Below are 17,938 nucleotides of genomic sequence, written 5' to 3' on the forward strand. Positions count from 1 at the left end.
TATATAAAAGTATACATTACGTGATACTAATAGTAATTAAGTAAAAAAAAAATGAATTGAATATATGAAAAACGCAATAATTACTCGCGGTAATAGCTCAGCGATAATTTATCATTTTTATCTCTCGCAAATCTCAGGATTACTTGCTGATATTGAAAGCTTGTTAAATTGAAATTTTCAACTTGTTGATTTGAATTTGATAAATTAGAGTGAATCAATATACTGAAAAATACTGTGAACTTCATATAAAAAGTAATTTTTACAAAACATTAAAACTTAATATAATTTTATACGAGGTCTATCAGAAAAGCAATGAGATTAAACCTGTAGCGTACAATGTGGAAATCATAATCACGCGGAATGTATAGTTCTTCCTTTGAATACAAATTTGTTTGGTTGCATCAATGATATAATCAAAATTCGGGAATACAGAAAACGCAAACTTTGAATTTATTTAAAACTTTTATAATGACATAAAAAAAGTCAAAATTATTTCTTTTATTCTATCGTTTTATATATGGTTAAGAAATATTTTTACCAGCAGACATGCCGAGTATGAGGTTCTTCATATAAATAATTTATAAAATAACCATTTATTTTTTACTTTATATATAAAGAAATTAAAAATAATTTATATAACTAGATATAAAATAGTTTTAATTATTATCAATATAATTTTTTATTATATATAATAATTTGTTAAATTTATATTAATATTTATTGAAAATTTTTTAATAATATATTTTTTATACGAGCTTTTATATAAAAAAAGGTATTACTTTTACAATATTTTAATTGTATTATAGTATTAATATAAGAGACAGGTTTTTTTTATAACATTCTCAGAGAAGATGATATTTTATTGAAATATAGACATAAGAGAATCAATTACAATTCATGATATAAGATTTTATATAAAGTCTCCCCGAAAACGTTTCATTATATATAATATCAGAATTACTAATATTTAATCATGCACACAGGATTGCTGCATCACTATTGTTTTATATAAATATTACGTAAAAGAAGAAGATGTACTTCTTTCTTTTATTCGAGTTTATCGAAGAGATCGTTTACCTCCATTGCGCACTCTATAACTGACATAGTCTTCTCGTCATTGCTTCCTTGGCCTTGATATTCTGCAATTTGGAATAAAATAGGTTCATGAAATTAATTTAGTTTTATTATATAATTTTAATATATTATTATAATATATATTATATATAATAACATGGAAAAGAGAAAAATTTGTTTTAATTACAATTTCTAATTATAAAAAACATAATAGATATATAAAAAATGATTAGCTTTTTGAAGCGATATATTGACTATTATCGTAATTAGTATATTTATAAGCAATATAAAAAAAAAAAATAATATATATATATAAACAATAATATTAAATATATAATAAAATAATGCAAAATATAATATGAATAACCAGATATGTTAATTACATATAAATATGTTTTACTAAATATATTTTATTTACCTTGATCATAGCATGTGGAAACGATCTCTTTTGCTTGATTTAAATTGTCCTCATTAGTTATAAGTTTTTCAAATACGGCAAAAACTTTATCTTTTTTAATTACACCTTGGTCGTCAAGCTGAAGGATTAATAAAATAGTACTATTTATTATTATTATTAACAAATTGAAAGAATCTATAAATTTACAAAAATGGTTCAAGCGGTACACGGTTTAATCAAAACCTGATAGTAAAGCGATTTAAAAGAGATAAAAGAGAAGGCATTTTTATTATTAACTATAAACACTATTTCTCTGTACGACAATAATTGTAAGTTACGCGAGTGGAAAATGTTAAAAATTTTATAAAAATGAGATGAGACATGTGCAATAATATTATCTTTTATTTTAATAATTAATTTTATTCATTGTGCAAAGAAATAAGTCAAATAATCGTTTTCGATATGAATAGCTTTTATATCTCATGATTTTTGTTTAAAGATTTATATTATTATGTTTGAATTTTATTTGTTATGGTTTATTTTTTTCAATGTACAAAGTAAAATGGTATTAGCACTTTTATGCCAAATTGTCATGATAAATTATGTATATTTTATCTCTATATGATGATTTATCTTTATAAAATATGTACATACGTACCAATTGGTGGCTTTGGATCATACATTTAACCACTTGCGGTGTCCATTCTGAAATATATAAATTATTTTAATAATATATGTTCATAAATTTATTTATAATTTAATAATTAAATTGATAAATAAAACTTGTTTAAAAATACATAAATATAAAATTTATTTGTCTAATATTTTCTTTTGCACATATAAAACTATTTGTCGCATTTTAACTATTAAATTATGTTTTAATGTAGTAATATTACTAGTCTGAACAGAGAAAATTGTTTTTTGTTCTTTTTTATAAAAAAAAAATATTAAAGATTTTGATTTAGAAATGCCTCTCTTGTGATTATATTTATAATAAAACTATTTGAAAACTGTGAAATATTAAAAAATTCTTTTCTTAATTTTATTTAATAAATATATAATATTTTATAGTTTGTACGTATTTAAATCCAATATTTAATCGTAATATTACTTACCCGGCACATTGAGTGCATTGAGACAATTTTGGTATTTATCATAGAATTTTTTCAATGATTCAGGATTAATGGCATAAGAAATTGTCTGAAAAATATAAAAAAAGTGTTTTCTCTACATTTTCTAATTATTCAAATTTATCATATATTATTTTATTTTTATTAGTATTATTAACTTTTTGTGTACACACCTCAGATTTTTACGCGACGTTAACAAGTTATTTCAAATACCAATGCATATTAATAATATTTGATGTATACGCATGAACATCCCATATTATTTGCTTAGAAATGTATTTATATTTGATTTACTTGTATTAAAAAAAGTAATCAGAAATATAGAAATATAAGAAAGAAAAGAAAATATATAAAAAAATGTATATATATACTATTTATAAAGAATAAATATATAAGAATTAAAATCAATATTTTTACACTGTTGTCAGTTGTTTTTCTTTTTATTAAAATAGACTAAAGATATTAATACTTCAAAAAGAGCAATCTATATATGTGCGTAGTATCTATACACATATGTAGATGTATATAACATATATTACATGTATGTACACGATAAGGCAGTAATTGCTTGTTTGCATGATATTATTTTAATAATTTATTTGAATAAAATAAAATTTTATTTTTATTGTGTCAGTTTTAAATTAACTTGTGAAGTAAAATATCAAATTCTCGAGAAGCAAATCAGATTATTATGAAGAAATGAAGAATTAAATTTACAATTTCTTTTAATGTTTCGAAATTCTTCGGTTTTATTGTGATTTTTTAATGAATTTTAATTAATTTTAATATTCTAAATAAAAATTTAAATATGACGATTTATTATTATTTAAATTATTATTTATATTTAATTTATTGTGTAGAATTTTTTAACATTTTTCTTAATTAAATTGTCAATGTCACTGTAAAATCATTATAATTTAGAATCAATATAAGAGTCTAAAATATTTTTTACGATTACAATAGATCGTTAATTTTGGTTGTTTAGGGAATAAAAATGAAAAAATTTTTGAAAACAAAAACTAATGAGTATTCTCTCTCTCTCTCTCTCTCTCTCTCTCTCTCTTTCTCTCTCTCTCTCTTCAGTGCAAGCTGCCCAATTATTATGAATTTGTTGATGTTTGAATTTTATTTTTGTTACACACCAGAGTTATTTAATAACTTGGTAATAACTTGTTTAGTTCCTTTATGTTTTTCAGTTGGTAATAACTATGTTCTCATATTCCAATCTAGAGAGTTTTTTTTAACACACACACACACACACACACACACACACACACACACACACACACACACACACACACACACACACACACACACACAAGTCGAGTCTTCTACTTATAGAAAAACCTGTAAACTGCTCCTGAGAGCTTAAGTTATGTAAAAATAAATATCAAAGTAGCTATACTTTAAAATTAAAGTATTATTTATTTAAAAAGAAAACGCAGCAGAATTTACGTGAGAAATGTATTGTTATTATAATCTGTCTATTATGATATAGAGGGACACGATATTAGTGTTCGTAACAATACATATAGAGAGATATTAAAATTAATTTTGTAAAAAGACTCTACTCTGTAGTTGCAATAATGATGTCAAAATTTGAGAATACGAGAAGCGTGAAATGAATCTACTTTAGATTTTGTTTTATGACTTAAAAAAGAAACAAATATTAAATTAATTCTTTTATTCTATATTGTTTTATATATTGGTTTGGAGGAATTGCTAGTTTGTGTATTGCTCTTTACTTACGAGCAGACACGCCACGAGCACGAGAATCTTCATTCTGCCGTTTTGGAATACAAGTTGTATTTATTCTGTGTTCTCTTGCACTTCGATTCGATAACTGTTTTACTTCGGTACTTCAACTTCTATATTTATAGGTGCATAGAAAATGATTGATGATATAATATGTTAATTGCTATAGACACATGTGCGCAAACATCAATGTATTGCAGGTGATTTTGACGTTAGTAGAGCTATTGATTTAATTGCTTTCTTAATGTCACGAATAAATATACATTGCACTATTTAAAAAATGATTAAGTGGAGCAGAACTTGAATGTATAAATATGTGCTTACGATTAATTTTTTGTATAATTAACATGTGTACGAGATTAACACGCGCTTTTTAAGTATTCTCTACATTTTTCATAGATATATTGAAAAATTAAATAATAAGGAATAAAATATATATAAAACTTAAAGGATATAAAATTATGAGGTGAGAATAAAGAATGAAGAATTATAAAGATTAAATACACGATAAATAGTAATAAGTAATGAATATCTTTATTTTTATTTTTATAACTCATTAAAAGTTAGCTGCGAGTTGTAGAGTCAAAAATTAAAATTAAAAATTGTTTACAAATGTTATATATATATTTTATTTATTATATCCTATCTTGTCAAATCTGTAGTAATCATGATTGATAATGCCTTTATGTTTTTTGATCCAAATTTTAATAATATATAGATTTATTTAGGTAGCACAAGATAAATATATAAGATAGATTTTATAACTCTTTTCCATCTTATAGCAGGTTGACTTTCAAGGCAACTTCTATGTATTTAGTTGTTTTGAATGAATCTTTGTCGGGTTGTTTGACTGAATTAATTAGCACAGTTCTGAAGTTATTCCATGCCAGATATTTCAACCATGTAATTAGATTACTGTGTTTCTCGTATAAAGATATTACCAGAGCTTGAAACGCGTTACACTCGAAGCTGGTAATTTCTTACTTAGGTCTGATTTTGTACATCTAATGCAAGCAAAGACAATGATGTGTGTGTATGAGAGAGAGAGAGAGAGAGAGAGAGAGAGAGAGAGAGAGAGAGAGAGAGAGAGAGAGAGAGAAGTTTCCAATAATTTTAATTATTTTCTTACATTTCAATATATTTCTTAATGTCGATATTAGAAATATTAATAATGAGAAAAATCATATATCGGATTAGAGAACGAGCTCTGTTTATTTGATCTTTGCGTTATTTTTTCTGTTTGCTCTATGATTTGTTGAATAATTTCACATCTTGATATCAACAGCGGAGATTTTCAAGGAGATTCACACGTTTTACACAACACATTTAAGATTATTCTATTCTTGGAAAATCCATGATTATTAGATCATGTATAGTGATTTATTATCCTTAGGTTTTCTCGGAAATTATAACGATGTACCTACATATATATTGTATATAGATTATTACACAAGTGTTCTTATTCTGTCTTGTCTTATTGAAAATAAATAAATTTTTTCCGCGAATTTATAGCAATTTATAATTTTTGTAATAATTTAATAAGCAGTTATTTGACAGAAATAATTTTATATTACGGTTTTTTTATTTTTATTATTGTTATTTACAATATTTATAATAACTTATTATCGATATAATTATATATACTAATTTACGATTATTTATTTCTTTAAGCGAAGAGAAAAATCATTTATTTGCTTGTAAAATCAACAGAATTATTTGTCCATATCGCCTTACTCTGACACTCTAGATTGTCAATAATTTCAATTGCATGCAAAACAGTTGCCTATAAGCCTTATTACAGGCATTAAGTAATGATTCAAAATACGGATGTACTTTTGCGCAGAAAAACTATTACGCACTAGTACTTTGTATATACACTTAATTATATTGCATATATGCATAATAATGTACTTACACAGTGATAATATCGCACATATAAAATAAGGAAATCAACATTCTGTACGCATGGTCTTATGCGCGCATAGAATATGTACTGCAATAATTTTCTTGAGTGTTTTTAAATATAAAGAGAGAGAAGTTTTGGCTTTTAAAAACAAAATCTAGATTATAATATCGAGAAAATACTGTTATAAATATAATAGCAAAAAGAAGGTCTTAGATATTCAATAAATCCTAGATATCTTAAAAAATTATTTAAATAAAAAATAAAAAAGTTGTTATATGTCTTGTCTAACCGTACATGATCTTTTCTGTAGGACTATTTTATACATATATATTTATAATATATGTATTGTATATATATATTTCATAATCTAATTATAGATAGATTGTCAAGTTTTTATGCAAAGCAAGATCTATTTAGCTTTTCGCAAGAAACAGTTCATAAAAATATAGTTTTAAGTAGATTTAATATAAAAAATTTTGTACTATTTTTTATTTTATTTGAGAATTATTTATAAACAAGTTGTTCATTCTGTAGTCCATTTCGTATTATCAACACTCTATATTAATGAAGTAAAATGAGAATTATTCATATTTAAAGCATACAGAATCTTTGCGTTGCTATAAACTATAATACATTTTTTTTATTGGAGCTTGTCGACTAGATTTTAATATCTGCAATCCACACTTTATAGTTTTCATGATCTTTCTTGTTGCTTTTTGAGTTTTGATGTGTTATATAACAGAGAAAGAAATGTTGAAATAAATTAGTTTCATGATATGGATAATAATTTTAGTAAAATGTATATATTATATTAATAATTAATAGTACAACACACACACAATTATATTATAGGTTTTATATAATTGATATTTTATAAATAATTCTAATTTGAATTTAATTATTGATTATAATTATTGTATTCTCATCTTAAGTATATGCTACTTATCTTTATAATATCTTCCACTAAAATAGGCCCCAAAAGAATCCTCTTAATTTTAGAGAAAAATTCTTTAAAGAGATATTTTTATTAGATATTCCTAGATATTCTTATTAGATATTCTTAACATGCAAGAATATATATTTAATGGGATGTTTTTTATCAGTGTGTTATTGAAATTATTAATCGTGGTAACAAAAAAGAGTCTTGGACTTGTTATTCATTACATATATATTTAAATGTTACACATATGTATAATTGATATTTTTTATGTATTTGACATAGTTAAATACACATTTTTGCTTATTATATTATTATTTTTAATATTAATTGGTAAACTTGTAAATTTATTATAAATTAAAATAATTTAAATTATTTTATTTTATTAATTTTTATTTTAAATTTATTATTAATTTATTATATTTATTTATTGCGGCGCTGAAGTTGCAAAAGAAATTAAGAATGTATTCTCAATTTAAGGGATATTCCACAATAAGCAAAAATAAAGGTGGAAATATCCTTATTCATTAAGAAAATCTATTAAGAGGACTTAATTTCAAGAAAATAATTTTTTTGATGTGGTAACATAATGATATTGGTGATGCGATATAGATTTTGCATTTTTTATTAATTTTTTTATAAGAAAATTGTTTTTAAAATTAATATTGGATCATGACGCTGTTAGGATTAGCAGCAAACGAGTTTATCTTTATGCTTGATCACCACATTAGATTTGTTTGATTATTTGCGAAGATAGATAGATTGCAGCTCAAAAAACATAGTGAATTTATGCTTATAAAATTATGTTTGCACATTTGCGTGTACAAACATGAGATTTCATTTTTTTAATCTTTTCTTGGACTTTGTATAGCAATGCATATTACGCTTATTTTTTTGGATTATTAAATTCATTGGATGATTATTTCGGTTTAATATATAATCTTCGTAATCATCGTTCAACATCGATAAATTTTATACATGATGATTATCATGAATATCAAATGCGATACAAACAAGTTTTTGCGATACAAACAAGTTTTTGCAAACTTGTTATTTTCATAAGAAAGATACAATTTTTATATTATATTTGAAATTTATTATTTAAATTTTTATTGCAATTAGAAATATAGAAGTAACTAATGTGATTCGGAATACAAAATCTGTGAAAAATAATAAGTTTAATTTTTTCATAACAATAAAAATGCTTTGAAGAATATTCCACAATTATTTCATAAAAATATTCATTTATTCTTTTTCATATTATAAATCATTTAATTAATAAAAACAAATGATTCGATCTTTTCAATCGCATTGCGAATTGTGGTTATCAATATCGTGGCAGTTTTAGGAAGAATATAATCACCTGTAACTGTTGTATAAAAAAGATTAACTATTTTCAAATTAACTTCTTTCAAATTATACAATTATTATTAAATCAATTTCTATAATAATAAATTATAAAGAAATTTATAACTCTCAATATTATTGTTGTATTCAATCAGACATGCTTACTTATTTTTACATCTTCGTTTAGTTTTCTGACAATCGCAGGTACCGGTGGGAAAGAAACAATTACTATAAAATAGAAACTTTATTCAAAACGGGATTTCCGTATAACTGCTATTTTTTTATAAATATAGTTGTACTGATATACGCATATTTCTTTTTCTATGATAGTCTGTCAATAAACGCTACTAATGGCACTGAGCATTCTATAATTCTCAATATTTTTTCACCGTTGGTTTTTCCAACTTTATTCACTGTAATTAGAGAAACAAAATTCTTTTTTATCTTACAATGTTTTGTCTTACAAGTTATTGTAATTTTAGCATATGCTATATATTAACACATTAAAGATTACAATAATTAATATTATATGCATATATTTATATAATATTATATATATATATATATATATATATATATAAACACATGTATATATAAATTAAATATATATACATGTATACATATAATATTACTAATGTTAAAATAGTTATAAGTATATTAAATATTTAAGTAATATAAAATAAAATAATAATAAAACATTGCAATTGAATGATAACATTATACATATATACATATATGTATAAAGAATATGAAAAATAAAATAAAATGTATATTACCATGATTGATGCAAGTGGTAATTTTATCTTGTGCTCGCCGCAAATTATAATTCATCGGAGATGATATTCTCTAAATATCTTAAACTTTTAGCGCATGCAAAACATATGAATTATAAGTGACAATATGTGGATCGATACGTAATGATAATTATATTTTAATTGAAATTTATTTAAACTTAAAAATATGGGTTATCTAAATTATATATAATATTATATCTTTTTTAAAGTAGTTTTCTTTTGTGTCTATACTTATTGCAACTATTGTTTTTTTTATCGTCAGACGCACTCTACAAATTTTTTTTATTAAAAAATCATTGAGAATTTCGATCAAAATTTCTGACTCGATATAATAATTGTAGGTACTACTTTACAGTTACACGCGACATTACTTTTTCTGGTTTTCTATTCTTTCAACATTTGCAATAATTCGGGATTAAATAGATCGATATTTGAGACCAGATTATTCGAAGGATCACTATTTGAAGTTTCAAAAAAACTTAAAAAAAAAGAGATTAATAGTATACATATTGTATATTTTATACATTTCACGCATATTTTATATTTTAATTATGTTTAATTCATTTTATTAATAATAAAAAAAATGTTTTAATAATTTTTATGAATGATTAAAATAATTGTAAAATTATGTAATTTTTAATTTGTAATTTTTAATTTTATTTGATATAGATGCGACAAATTTTTTTCATCCACTTAGTTAATATTTAATTGTAATATATAACACTTACCGGGCAAATACAATTGGTTGGCACAGTTTATGATATTCGAATAGAATTGCTGTACTTTTTGGACGTCAGCATTGGTATAGATAGATCATATACTAAAAAAAGTGAAGAAAAATCAATTAAATGTCCAATATAAAGAAACAATTTTATTTTGAGAAATAATTAAGTATAATTGTGATATCGATATTTTTAATGTTATACAATATTATCGATGATATTATTGATATCGCTCTTTCGCAGTTTTGCTGTTTGTAAATCGATTAACGAAAAAACCGAAACGGAAGCGAGATAGTTTTCATCATATTCGAATTTTATATTAGTTCAAATTACAAATAAATATACAGATTTGAGAGAAAAATCTATATAGAATGTTCTAAAAAGATAATTGTTTAATTAAATATATTAGATGTTTAAAATAATTATTACTACAAATTAGTATCTTATGTTGAGTATATTATATTACAAAATATTAAATTTAAAATTAAATAATACAAATATTTGATGTTTTTTTAATATTAAATATGAAAAATGAAGAATTATTATTACGTAATAATTATTATGATAATTAACTATTTATTTAAAACGCTTATTAAATATTATTATTATTTAATAGAATATTTCAGAAAATCGATACTGTCATTAGTATTCTCACATGAATGATGAAAGAATATTCGTTCTTAATCGCACATTTAAAAAAAAATGCATAGATAATCGATTGCCAATGCATGTTTGATAATGATCAGTAGTCAAGTTTAGATTTTTGCGATAACGCTTCGTCGAATCGCTGCATAATCGGCTGCATTAATGGTGAGTTTGTATTCGAGTGAATTTTTTTTCGAAATCTATGTCAAGCGAGTTTTCCAATCAAAATCTATATATATTTCGAAATATCATACTTAAAATATTGTCATAATTAAATTAAATTCCGCGTAATAAAATATAATATCTGAATTAGTATAAAATATGATTTAAATATTAAAATTGTATTCTTTATCTCGAGAAAAGATTGAAAGAAATAAAAAATGAAGACATATATTAGGACATAAGATTTATTTAATTAATATATGTATTTGATACATTTGGAATAATTTTTCTTTCGATTTTGGAATTTAATGCACAATACATATTCTGTTTTAATGAGTTATTTCCATTACAAATTGAGTCAAAATCATTTGCAGAATTATTCAAGTGCGCTAGAGAATCAAGAAAAAATGTCGTCACGGAAAAAGGAGAAGCTGTAAAAATTAGATTTTTGAGAAATCTAGACAAATTTTATAGATTTAAAAAAGAAATTATTTATGCAAAATCGTTTTATATTTATAATTCTGAAAGAAAAATTATATATTTTTATATATAACTTATAAATATATAAGTAAAAATAATTTTTATATAATATTAATTTATAAGACACAAAATTTTTTCGTATCGTCTGACAATCTTCTTTTATTTTTTAGATTATAGAAGATAAATTAGGATATTTTAAAAGTTAGAATTTAATAATTTGAACTGAGCTGTGTTGTAGACGCAATGATAATACATACATACACACACTAACGGATTCTGACGTCGATAATGGGGGGGGGGGTTGCAAAATTATTTTATTTAATATTTTTGGTTTCACGATTAGCTTTTATTCCATCAGGATCAACGACGTCAATAGCTCTTTAATGTCTGTTTTTCTTTATTTATATTTTTTAAACAAATTCAGCAAAACTGTTTCTTTTAATTTGCAAGGGGGATGGGGTTAACTCCCCCCCCCCCAGGATCCGCAAATGTATATATATATATATATATATATATATATATATATATATATTATATAGATATAAAGAATTTCTCGCCTAATTATTTTCATGCAACGAAATTATCTCATCATTTCGTCCTATGTCTGACTTAATCTACACTTAACTCCTTGAATGCGTAATGAGTATAATTTCCAGTGTATCTTATACATACATATTGTATATATATTATATAGATGTAAAGAATTTCGCCTAATTATTTTTGTGCAACGAAATTATCTCATTATTTCGTCCTATGTCTGACTTAATCTACACTTAACTCCTTGAATGCGTAATGAGTATAATTTCCAGTGTATCTTATACTTATATATATATATATATATATATATATATATATGTATATTATATAGATATAAAGAATTTCGCCTAATTATTTTCATGCAACGAAATTATCTCATTATTTCGTCCTATGTCTGACTTAATCTTACTTAATTCCTTGAATGCGTAATGAGTATAATTTACAGTGTATCTTATACTTTTATATATATATATATATATATATATATATATATATAAAAGTATAAGATACACTGTAAATTATACTCATTACGCATTCAAGGAATTAAGTGTAGATTAAGTCAGACATAGGATGAAATAATGAGATAATTTCATGCACGAAAATAATTAGGCGAAATTCTTTATATATATATCGGGTGTTAAAAAAGTGGCGGATACGCTGTATAGGGGTGAATTCCTGATGTTATTTGGAGACGATTTTTCCTCAACGAAAATGTCGAGAGAAGTCATCATTTTTTGCAAGCTCCCAATTTTTGTCATCATATATCTTGGTAACTAAGCCTTAAATTAAAATTCTATTAAATTAAAGTCGACTTGAAATTAATTAAAGAATGTAGTTTTGTTAATATTTTAATTCCACAATACTTAGTTTACGAAAAGCCCTTTATTTTCAATTACTTATAACTCGAAAACTATTGGTGCCTCGACATTTTCACTGAGGAAAAATCGTCTCCAAATAACCCCAGGAATTCACCCCTATACAGCGTATCCGCCACTTTTTTAACACCCTGTATATAATATATACAATATGTATGTATAAGATACACTGTAAATTATACTCATTACGCATTCAAGGAGTTAAGTATAGATTAAGTCAGACATACGACGAAATGATGAGATAATTTCATCCACGAAAATATATATATATATATATATATATAATTAGGCGAAATTCTTTATATAATATATACAATATGTATTTATAAGATACACTGTAAATTATACTCATTACGCGCATTCAAGGAATTAAGTATAGATTAAGTCAGACATAGGACGAAATGATGAGATAATTTTGTTGTACGAAAATAATTAGGCGAAATTCTTTGTATCTATATAATATATATTATATAATAGATAAATTTTATAAGTGATCATGAAGTTGTCATGAATATTATATAAGATATAATCAATTTTTTGCTATTTACTTCTAGTAAGGAAGATAATTTTTATAAAATCGATTATTTAAATAGTTTATTGCAAAAAAATGAAATTTGGACTCTCGTTCGGAATATGAAATTCTATAAAAACATGAGTCAAATTTTTTGACTCGTAACTGATATAAAGAATATTTTATAATTGTTTCATAAAAATTATTTATTTATCTCTTTGATATTATACATTATTTAATTAATAAAAAGAAAAGTAAATAATAATATAAATAATAAGAAATTAGTAAGAAAAATATGAATTTTATGACTATTTTAATTTATTGAGAAACTCTTGAGTAAAGTTATTTTATTGTTAGAAGACATCTTATACATACGTGTTTTAATTGTGATATAATTTGATAATTATATAAATAATTAAAACATGTATGTGTCAAAATTTAAAACTTAATACTGTAAAATAAGCAATAACACTGGTGTAAAGTAAGAACCTTATAAAGCGAGATTAACTCTGTTATTTTTTACGAGTATTATATATTTGTACGTATAATATATGTATATAAAAAAGTTAATACAGATATTTTTTATAGGTTTATTTATTTTCTATGATAATTTGTATGATCTAACATAGTTTCTTCTGTCTATGCTAGTTTGTTTAGTATCTTTTTTCAAGTATTGATAGCTTGAACAGTGAGCATTGTATGGCTGTGAGGATTTTCTTATCGTTGTTTGTTTCGTTTCGATTCTCTGCTATTAGAAAAAAAAGTCCTTTAATATCTTATCTTATAAATTACCATGCAATTTTAATATATGCATTAACACACATTAAAGATTATAGTGTAATAATTTGCATTATATATATATATATATATATATATATATATATACATATATAATTATATTATATACTTATAGATATAAATTAAATATGCATACAGGCTGTTCGTTAATAATTGTCCTCTCGTGATAGATTTGAGTCACGAAATCTGGCCGAAATGTGCAAGTAAAAAATAGCACTGAATTATTGCGAAGATCGCAAAATGTTAGAGGACTTTTCTATTCGTTCTATCTGTACACGAGAGGTCATGCGATTATTACTGGACACCCTGTATGTATAATATTAAAATAATTGTAAATATATCAAATGTTCAAATCATCACCTTAAATAATAAAAATTATAATGTGTATATAAAGAAATTTAAAGATATTTATTGATAAAGGATATAAAAAGTAAGATGAAATATATATGATTACCTTGATCGATGCAAGAAGCAATTTTCTGCAATTCCCTCTGGCTGGAAGTCATTTGACCGAAATATTTTAAAATTTCATCCTTTTTTATCGTACCTTGTTCGTCGATCTAGAACCAATAAATATATATATATATATATATGTGTGTGTGTGTGTACACACACACAAAATATGATTTATATTTAAAATTTATAAGGTAATTTAATATTTATTTCTCAGAAATATTAAAAAAATATGATAATCTAAATCGCACAAATTAAAATGTATGCAATTGTATTAATATGTTATAATTCTCTTAACTATAGATTAATTTTCCTTTCATTGTAAAGGAAGGATCTTTCGTCATAAAGAAAAAACACAATTTCTCTTCTTACTTGTAATGTCAAATGTAATTTCTGCGATTGTTATTCATATGTTTAATATAAATCGAATATATATGACAAATTAATACTAATATTCTGCTAATTTTTAAAACAGGCTATTGCTTAATAATTTTTATAATTATTGTTTTTTTTTATTTTGAGAATCAATTTAGTTTTAATTATCATTTAATATTGAATTGATAATTCTTGATTAATTAAAAAATAATTTTCTTATGTGTAATATACGTACCAAGGAATTTTTTTCAAGCATACACTTGATCACATAAGGATTGATTTCGGGCTCTGCAAAATACACAGTTATAAATGAAATTGTATAATTATAACACTGAAAATAATAATATTTTTGAATATGATATACAAAAGTCAAAAGTTATTAAAACTGATAATCGAATTATTTATTTTCATTATACATAATATATATTATTTTTAAGTTTAAAAGTAGAAAATTTTGAAGTGATATTATCTCAGAAATTAGAAGAGTCCGCAACTGAATGATTCATGACTATAATATATGGGAAAATAAAAACAATCGGTGAGAACCTTTTTGCAATAATTACTCACTAAATATATTAGACTAATGTTTCAGGTAAATGTAAATTTACAATTTGAAACACGTTTGATTCTATTTTTTATTTATGATTTTTTAATCTAACTTGGAATTATACTAATATAATTTTGTCTTCGAAAAATTTTTTAGACAGATATATTTAGATATTTCAATATAGCAATTCTTTTTTTTTTCAAAATATTATTGAGAAATAAAAGATTTTAATAGCCTACACTTATCTTTTTTTCAAGTCTTCCACGATAGAAAAATATTTCTGTGATTAATCTTAATTTTCAGACAACGAAGTAAAATGTTTTAAAGTATATAAAGTGTAATAAATTGCTATATAAAAGATAAAGTTTTAAAATAGATAATAGTTCAAATGTATATATATTTTTTATTCTACTTAACGTGAATACATATGTTGATGAAGTAATTACCATCAAACTATAATTCTTATCTTTCATTTTTTAATAGACTTGACCAAAACAAGCGCGCGCTATGCGCCAATCTTTGATTTTACATTCAAAAGAATTATATTTTCAAAAAAATTATATAAAGTTTGTTGATAGAAATCAGTTGATAACTGTCAAAAAAATTAACCGAGTTTAAAGTATTATAACATGCATATTATTTAAAATATATTATTTTAATTTTTATAACACATTATTTCAAAACTTAATTAGGAATTAACGTTTTAATCAACTGATTTCTGTAAAAAAATATTAATAAAATTAAAAAAAATATTAATTTGCTAATTAAATTATAAAATAATACGTTAAAAATATAAAAATAGTTATATGTTGTATATAATATGTTATAACACCTTATCTTCGATTATAATAATTTTTGACAGATATTAAAAAGGCAAATATTCTAAGACTTATAGTTTTTTACATTTTAGAATTTCAATTTTGAAAGTTATTCGCGAAAATTAATCAAACTATAAGTCGTAAAGCAACGGGCATGGGCGGGTTTTAAAGGTTTTTTAAGATCTACAAAACGAGCTTACAAAAAATGTTCTAGGCCTTATAGAGGCCTAAATTTTCGCGAAAAGATAATGGATTGATCAGAAAAATTTGTATGTTGTATTTTTATTAAATTTTATTTTAAATAAAGTGCAATTTGTATTTAAATTAAAAAAAGAATTTATATATTTTGTATAAAAATCTTATTTGAAACGATTTTGAAATTGTGTAATTTTCCACTTTATTCTTGACAGATGCGACAAATCTTTTGTATCCACTTAGCTTATACTAATTTAATATTTAACACTTACCGGGCAAATTTAATTCGTTAGCACATGTTGCGAGGTCTGCATTAAATTTATGTGCATTTTGGACATCAGCAGTATAGACCATAGTCTAGAAAAAAAATGTGAAGAAAACTTAATTACATCTTATAAGTATAAAAAATAAAAAAATAATTTTGAAAAATGGTTAAGAATAATTGCAATATAATAATAAATTTAATGTTACATAATATTTTATTGATTGCTGCCAGAATTGCCATTTGCGAATTAATTAACAAAAAAACCCAAATAGGAACAAGATATGTTTTGGCTGTATTCTAGTTTTTAATTATAGTTTAAGTTACAAAAGAATATATAAATAATATATAAAGAATATATAAGTTTGTGTGTGAGAAGAATTTATAAAAAGAACATAAAAAAATAATTATTTAATAAACACATATATATTTTTAGTCTCCAAAATAATTATTTAATAAATTAATTTTTTAATTGTATATATATTATGAAATATTAAGTTCACAAAATATTAAATATTAACATTATAAATATTTAACGTTTTTTAAATATTAAATATGAAAAATAAACAATTATGAATCGTTATTATGATAATTGTTACAAATAATTTTTTTATTAAATATTATTACGATTTTGTTCAATATTTAATAATGGTATAGAGAAGTATGTCTTATTATTTAAATATCCGATTATTATCGAAATATTATGAATATTTTATTGGTTGTCTTTTTTTACTTACGGAAATAGTCAGTACACACACGAGTACGAGATTCTTCATCCTGCTACTTTTCGAATATTCCGAGGCTTATTTAGTTCTGTCTTCACAAAAGACTTTCTTCCTTACACTGCGATGCGTCCACGTCGTGAGCGGTATTTATAGAGATTGTGAGTCCAATACGATAAAGGTCGTTTAGAAGAGAACAAATCACGAGTTGCCTATAAAATCTCGTCGGCTCAGTTATAGTATTATTGGTGATTGATGAGCAAGAGCGAGTATGACTTAAGAAAGATTTCTGAAGCCTCACTAAACAAAATAAATCTCGGGGGTTTCCATGCTTGGTCAAGTGGTAGGGGGATATAGGAAAACACTTATTCGAATATTTCTCTGTCATTAGTATTCTCGCATGAATGATGAAAGAATATTCGTGCTTCATCGCACGTTTAAACAAAAATACATGAATAATTGATTGGCAATGCATGTTCGATAATGATCAGTAGTC

At 23.3% G+C, this 17,938-nt stretch overlaps 2 protein-coding genes across 2 annotated transcripts in view; one reads left to right on the top strand and one right to left on the bottom strand.

Annotated features, from left to right (window-relative positions):
- Positions 1 to 17,938, top strand: part of Spri (Src homology 2 domain-containing protein sprint) — a 256,568-nt gene that overhangs the window by 53,355 nt on the left and 185,275 nt on the right. The gene's annotated exons all lie outside the window — the stretch shown is intronic.
- On the bottom strand, positions 910 to 17,719 carry LOC145936488 (uncharacterized). Its single transcript, XM_083038747.1, has 7 exons — positions 17,458 to 17,719; positions 16,731 to 16,815; positions 15,134 to 15,186; positions 14,525 to 14,630; positions 2,130 to 2,176; positions 1,493 to 1,610; positions 910 to 1,139 (listed from the first exon to the last, which is right to left on the bottom strand). Exons 1-7 carry the CDS (start codon positions 17,494 to 17,496, stop codon positions 1,048 to 1,050), a joined length of 540 nt encoding a protein of 179 aa, XP_082894873.1. The 5' UTR covers positions 17,497 to 17,719; the 3' UTR covers positions 910 to 1,047.

The sequence above is a fragment of the Prenolepis imparis genome, unplaced genomic scaffold, assembly GCF_030444845.1.
Source record: "Prenolepis imparis isolate NDT839.2.m4 unplaced genomic scaffold, iyPreImpa1.0 SCAF_1, whole genome shotgun sequence".
NCBI lineage: Eukaryota > Metazoa > Arthropoda > Insecta > Hymenoptera > Formicidae > Prenolepis > Prenolepis imparis.

What these genes read in the sequence shown, in the direction of transcription:
- LOC145936488 (XM_083038747.1), bottom strand. Translation starts at nt 17,496, where the DNA reads ATGAAGAATCTCGTACTCGTGTGTGTACTGACTATTTCC. An exon ending in TAACGAATTAAATTTGCCCG is followed by an intron (nt 15,187 to 16,730) that starts GTAAGTGTTAAA and finishes TGTATTTTGCAG; the next exon opens with AGCCCGAAATCAATCCTTAT. An exon ending in TGATCCAAAGCCACCAATTG is followed by an intron (nt 1,611 to 2,129) that starts GTACGTATGTAC and finishes TTAATCCTTCAG; the next exon opens with CTTGACGACCAAGGTGTAAT.